We start from the raw sequence: 7,149 nt of genomic DNA, 5'->3' as shown, positions 1-7,149 counted from the left end.
GGTCCTGAACATCTGGAGCGGGGTCTATCCCAAAAGCTGTTGCCTGTGTGTGGGATATGTTATTGTAGTTGGGCTGCCTTGTCTGGCCTCAATGGTAGAGGAATCACCTAGCCTTCCAGACTTGAAGTGCCAGGGTGGGAGGATATCCAGGGGGCCCACATGCTCAGGGGAGAAGGGGAGGGGCGATGGGGGAAGTATTGTGGGAGGGGGTGACCAGGAGGGGGCAGTGAGCGGGATGTAAAGTGAATAAGCAAAATTAAAATACTCTACCACTGCCCCACATAGGCAGTTCTTTGAAGGGTTTTGTCATCAAAATCTGTTACAGCCAATGGGAGAACAGATACATGCTACCATAGCTTCCTTTCCAGCACTACTGAAACCAGTTTGTTAATTTTGATCTTTCTGTGATGGTGGGAATGGAAGCCAGGGTCTAGTGTATGCTAGACAAAGTGTTCTGCCTGAGGTGTATCTGCCCCTCAAATGTGTGTGTGTGTGTGTGTGTGTGTGTGTATGTGTGTGTGTGCATGTGTGCGCTTGTGCACGCATGTGTGTGAAACAAGATCTCATTGCATGCTCCAGGCCTTGAACTCACTCTGACACTGATGCAGGCCAGGCCTTGGACTTGCAACCTTCCTACTCCAGCTTCCTACGAAGGTAGGATAACAGGCCTGCACAATTAAGCCCAGTTTTTAGTTTTTGACAGCGTTGACAGTAAACTTGCAATTCCTGTGCTTCAGGCTCCAATGTAGCTGGGACAGTAGTCCTATACCACCAGGTTCATCCCACCAATTAATTGTTTTTCTAGGATAGAATACACTTTTGTAGACACAGAGACAACAGAAAATTTGTGTTTAATGAATGAAAATTTTTTCACAGAGACTGCGATTACAATGTAGATGAGCTGAAACTATTTTGTGCAGATTTAGAAGAAGGGAACCCTTTTAAAGAAATCAGGCATATAGAGGTAGTTGAATAGCATTGGTAGGGAGGGAGCGTTATCTTAATTTCCCTTCAACTCATGACCATGGGAAAGTAAAATGGCTGCTTAACAAACAAATGGAAACCAAACACATATAAATACTTTGCCACTGTTTGAGTGGCTTGCTTGATATTTTAATCCTGGCATTACAAAGCATGGCATATGTCAATGAAACTAGTGTAACAACAGCCAAAGGTGCCATGCTGAACTATTTACTATCTTTTTATCTCACTGGTTGTCATCATTTCTTGAACAATTGATGAATGTCCACAGACATTTAAGACAATGCATAAGGTACAGTGTTGCTTTGTAAACTTCTGTTAATCACATTTGTGGCTGCAAACAGGTTTAAATGCTACAGAGTCGTGAAGCAAAAAGCTTTAAAGTGACACCAGGAACAGTGGTTCCAGGCACTTCTCTCAGGAGGTTATTCTAACATGTTTGGAAACACCCACTTGTAAGTGAAAAGTTCTTCATTTTATCGCTGGATATGCACAATCCAGATTATTAAGTAGTTAAGCAGTACACCGAGTGAGACCTATCATTCTAAAAGGAATTGAATGTGTACATTGTGCATGGTTCCATTCCTGCCCTCTGAACATTAGAAATGCCAGAAAGCCAAGCCTGTGCTCTATGTTTTGTAGAGCTATCTTCTATCCAGAATCTAAACCTCACTCCTTAGACCAAAGAATGGGCTTGCAGTCTGCCCATTTCTACCTTGATGAGTTGAAATAGACACACAGTCAACAAGCTGGGAACTCAGGGATGAATCTATGGCTAAAATTCACATGCTGAAAATGGGAGTTGGCACAGGGAATGCAGGCTCCAGGGGGTCGCAGTCTATCAACAGGATACAACTTGTTGACAGGGGTGCAGTGACCCAGCCATGGGAGTTCTGAGGCTTCTGTGGCTACTCACAGGGGATTATCTGAACCTGGGCCAGCTCCTCAGGCAGAGGTGGCAGCACCACATGCGCCATCAACCCTGCTACTGAGGCAGCATGGAACTCGAAACACTTGGCCTTCAGAAAAGGCAAGCTATTGAAATAGTTCTCTGCTCCCCCTAAATGAGGAGCAGACATCTTTTTTCTTCAAATTATCTACTGAAAAGTAGTTTCTTCATTTGTCACTTTCTACATTTTGCTGGTTTTTAGCTAGCAGCAATAGTATGGTACAAAGCAGAAAGGCATAAGGTCTGCTTGCTACCTAGGGTATCTTTGTGTGTGTGTACACACGCACAGATACATACATACATACATACATACATACATACATACCCACACACAGAGAAAATAATCTACAAGGTCTGGGTCAGTCATGAATTCAAGATAGAAAGAAAGACTAACCCAAGAAAGTGGCACTGTCTACAAGGGGTACCCTTGTCCTTCCAGCTGAGATATAAATTTTATCTCTGTACGTCTCATGGCTGAGCTTATAAACAGAACCCATCCACAGGTGTTAAAAATGGTCAAGTTCAATGGATTAGCCCACGTATGTACATCGCAAAGAAAGTCAAAGCCTAGTATCCTGCTGTTACAGTTACTGCAACTTGAGCTGGCTGGAGAACAACCCAATCTGGATCCAGGCTCAGAGGAAAGTGCTATTTATATTTAGCCCAGCAAAGATTTCCATGTACTCTTGGGTATTCTCTTATCAAAGGAATTGTATTAAGAAGCCAAACTCCACTTTCCCCTTGGATTGATAAGAGATATGCTGGACAGCTTCATTTTACTTCACCTGGAACTTCTCAGTTTGAGCTCTTAGGGGGTTTTGTGATTTGATTGCCATGTCTATTGAGTAAAACATATATAACACAAACTGTTGAAAATGTTCAAAGATCTGCAACATTGTGGGTACAGAATCAAGCTTGGCCACTCACTGAATATGTTTACATAGTCATATTCTTTAAAATTGCCAAGCCTCTGTATTCTTCTCTATATATCTAACAATGCTGTCTAAAAGATTATTTCATGTGCTCAGGTGAGTGAGATCACTCACTCGGTTTAGTACCTGGTATGTGGTAGGTTTTCAATACATCACTGTAGAGCCTGTTATTTGGGGCAGCAGAAAGAAATACTATTGGCTACGTGTAGACTCCATAGATGGTGAAATCTAATTGTTCTAATGGTTCTAGTTGACATTCTCAACATATGAAGAACAGGAAGGAATGATTTGGTTATTCTTATGGAGCTAGAACTTAAGGCTTCCATTCTATCAAGAATTCTAGATGTCCCCCAATGTATCACTATTTTTTAGCTCTAATTAAGATGGAGACAATTTTCTTGGCATAGAAATTAGTGTCTACATCTAACCTTCATTTTCTCTTGAGTCTTTTAATTTCCCTTACATTTCTTTTAGTTTTACAGAACTGGAGAGAGAATCCAGTGCTGCAATGCATGTCAGGTAAACACTAGCAACTGAGATGTATCCCTAGCTCTACTTTGCTGGTCTTAACCCCAATAGGAGTCACTTGCAAAGTATCAAGTTGTGGTCCTAGAATCAGTGATTTGGATTTACAGTGGGGTGCAAATGAGTATTGCAGGTAAAGGCAGTGCTTCTTGAAACTGTAGATCATTGATGATATTCTGCAACATGGCTGACAATAATTATAGTTTATAAAATATCTCCCATCATCAAGGCACTGTGCTAAGTAATTTCTGACATGTCCCACTTAATGTTCCTAACAACAAGCTTATATGCTATTAATATCAATGCCATTTCATCTTTAGTAAAATATATAGAACACTACCCAAATTTGCCTACTATCCTTGTGAAGGGGCCATGCTAATCTTCTCTGTTTCATTCCAGTTTTAGTATATGTGCTGCCGATGTGAGCACAAGTACCATTTCATTTATAAGAAAACTGGGACTCAATGGAAGTTAAATTACTTGCCAAAGTAACACATGTAGCAAGTGGAGAAGCTTTTGTTCTTCTTTGTTGTGTTTGCATTATAGAATAGGAAGCAACCATACTAGGACTTTGCTATGATTATATGGCAGGCTGGGCATCAGGTGGCAGGGAAAAGCCTCTTAATTTCCCACTCTCTGAGCCCTCTAGACTTAGCTTGGATAGTATCTACTTCTGTATTTACATTCCGTACACTTGCATCATTCTTCACCAGCCCAGATTATTCCAAACATCAAATCTGGCAATGCTCTGATAACACAGCCTCCATCAAGCAAGTGCTGGTGATAAGTTGCTTTCTGCTTCAATGAGTCTCTTTCATAGTATTTAGAGACCATCTTTCTCTCTCACACATACACATGCACACACAAGCCCCATCTCTTCCATGTTTCTGTTGGTTATAGAAGAACCCAGACTGATCTTGAAGTTTCTCTCTTTCTCTCCTCTCTGTCTCTGTCTGTCTCTGTCTATCTCTGTCTCTGTCTTTGTCTGTCTCTGTCTCTCTGTCTCTCTGTCTCTGTCTCTGTCTCTGTCTCTGTCTCTCTCTCTCTCTCTCTCACACACACACACACACACACACACATTAACAGAGTGTGGAGGAGCTACATATGAATAACACACCACCATAGCTGTCCAAAATCACCTGGGAATAGTTTGGGTAAGAAACAAAATGTGACAATTCGCTTCTCCTAACTCTCATTTTCTCCTCTGCCATGATAACACTCCCACACTCTATTTTTCAGGTTTCTCTGACACCGAAGGACTCAGACTAGCACTATGTAAGCTCAGAAACACTACTCCCACCTCTTCACTGTCTTTTCTCCTCCTGCATTAAAATCTTTGGCCCATCATTACCAGGAGGGAAGGCAGTGTTTACATAAAACCATGGATTCATTCTCTGGATCTTTTATAGTGATTTAAAAGGGGTTCTAACCTATCCAGTCTCTTCACACTTTAAGAAAGGAGTAGTCACTCAAATATTTCAACACATGTTGGTACAGGTTTTAAACTTCAGAACTCAGAAGATATGGGAAAGGCATGCCAAATTGAAGGCCATTCCCTCTGAAAAAAACAGGTGAATATTAAACCTATAATAAATTGTAATAAAAAGACACCTGTAATTCATCTTTCTGATCTTGAATACTTCTTTCAACCTTATTCTGTACTATACACATGGAAACTGGATTCTTTTACTTTACTTTGGTATACCCCACAATTTATGCCAAATCAATTATTTTCTATTCCTTAATTCAAACTGAAAATGTGGAATCTGTGAAGATGAATTACTTTAGAATTCTTCTGAAGTTCTTTTAAACTTAGTCCACTAGAATAGACCTGAACTATATTAAAGTCCAAGAAGTGGGATTAATTCAACAAAAACTGAGTAAAGAAAGAACATTGCACATGGTTAGTACTGTTATCCGCCCTACATACATAGTCAGCCACATCAATAAATAAAGCAATGGACTGTTCAGTAATGTACACTTAAATAGTTACAAACGTACATGTAGAAAAAGGACGCAGTAGTGCAAAAAATAAATTATTAAAACAGAAGTATGAACATTATTTTACACAATGCTTTATAAAACCTGAACCATTTGAAATGAGACCTCAAGTCAATGAAAGAACACAGCAACATTAGTATCTCTACTTGACATTTCAACCACACACTCATTCAGCTATGAAAGACAAGTCACTTTTTAATTTCAGAAAAATTGATGCTAAACATCAATTCTTTTTGGCCTCTTCCACACTTCTGCTGTTTGTGTGTTAGCACAGTGTGTCAAGAAGCAACTGAACAGAAAGTCAAAACAGGTCACATCCTTTTGGTCTTTCTACCTGATTTTTGTGTGCTCAAAAAGAATAACATCTCTCTAAGGTACTAGCTTCTGTTAAGGTGTTATTGCAATTAGATATGTTTACAGAACATTGCCCCAGGGCAGTGGAGAGGACAGAAATTCCTCTTCCACAATCCAGTCCCATTAATTTTGGTTTCTCGATATAAAGGCCAGGATACGTCGAATACCATTCAGTCTATCCTTCAAGGACCTCATTGCTAGGAAGGGAAGCTGAGCTCTGCTTTCCAGGGGAAGAACCGCCAGTGTCCACCAGCACCAGGCTGGACCATTCGGATTAACCTGCAACAGAGAAACAGTTCATGGATCCCATGCAGTCCATGTATAGAAGAAGTCCACATGCATAAGGTAAAACATTCCACATGGAACTGCTTCTGCGTGTGTGGCCAAGACTGCTGAGAATCTCCAGCATTTTTCTCCTCTTTCATTTCAGCTAAGCATACAGGTACATGGAGGCAGGGAGTGAGGAAAACTGTTATTTCTCAGGCATCCTTGCAGTTAGGTGAGGTCATAAGATCAAATTTTGGTTAAAAACGTAAAGAGAAGTGATATGCCTAAGTTCCCAGTCATGTTATGTATGGGAAAAAAACATGTTATCTCTGCCTTCCTCTTTCTTCCAATTTCTTTTAAAAAATTTGTATTACTTTATGTGTATGGTGTTTTGCCTGCATGTATGTCTGTGTACTACAGAAGTCAGAAAAGGGTATCAGATTCCCTATAACTGGTGGTTGTGAGCCACCATGAGGGTGTCGGGACTTGAACCTGGGTCCTCTGGAAGAACAATCAGTGCTCTTAACCTCTGAGCCATCTCTCCATCTCTTCTCCATTTATCTAGGAAGACTGAAGACATGGTGATTATCAGTCTTTGTCAATCAAGAAAAAGTAACCCTGTAAAGATGGCAGAGCTATGTAATGGAAGAGCCCTGGTTTCTGAATACTCTCTTTGAATATAACTGCCTTAGCCACATCTATAGTTAGTACTTGTTAAACTAAGCAAATTAACATTTTAAAAGATGCACTATGTTCCCTAGACAGTATGATTTTAGGAGATGGAGTACCCACTACTTTGTCCCTTCCACTTCTAAGGGTCTGGTTAGGTCCTTTGGCCTGATTCATTTAAAATTCAGGGCTTTAATCCTATGACTCTTTGGGCTTGGCATGTCTTTTAACTCTCATCATTTTCTTTCTTTGGTAGAAGGCTGTAGTCTAAATATACCATGTCACTAACAGAACTATAGCTATCTTCTCCCCTGGAATCAAGAGCTATGATTTCTAGTCTCAAAGAACAGCAACCAAACATCCCAATTAGAAAACACATTCGTGTTAACCCTCAGGTTTTCCTTTTAAAAAGACATTTCACACTCCTTATCAACCCTTCACCAGAATTCTCTTTGTCATCATCAACTTCCT

At 40.3% G+C, this 7,149-nt stretch overlaps 1 protein-coding gene and 1 non-coding gene across 3 annotated transcripts in view; both read right to left on the bottom strand.

Annotated features, from left to right (window-relative positions):
* Positions 1 to 832: 832 nt before the first annotated feature.
* Lonrf3 (LON peptidase N-terminal domain and ring finger 3) overlaps positions 833 to 7,149 on the bottom strand; it is a 37,493-nt gene continuing 31,176 nt past the window's right edge. For both annotated transcript variants that reach the window (XM_076918823.1, XM_034484724.2), the window contains one exon: positions 833 to 6,021. In XM_076918823.1, the coding sequence (XP_076774938.1) occupies positions 5,866 to 6,021 (156 nt within the window). In that variant the 3' untranslated portion in view covers positions 833 to 5,865. The remainder of the gene's footprint in view (positions 6,022 to 7,149) is intronic.
* LOC117695697 (U6 spliceosomal RNA) lies at positions 3,710 to 3,816 on the bottom strand. Its single transcript, XR_004604720.1, has one exon. It is a non-coding gene; the product is annotated as a U6 spliceosomal RNA (small nuclear RNA).

This window comes from Arvicanthis niloticus, chromosome X (assembly GCF_011762505.2).
Source record: "Arvicanthis niloticus isolate mArvNil1 chromosome X, mArvNil1.pat.X, whole genome shotgun sequence".
In the NCBI taxonomy this organism is placed as follows: Eukaryota; Metazoa; Chordata; class Mammalia; order Rodentia; family Muridae; genus Arvicanthis; species Arvicanthis niloticus.
This window is presented reverse-complemented; position numbering and strand designations above follow the sequence as displayed.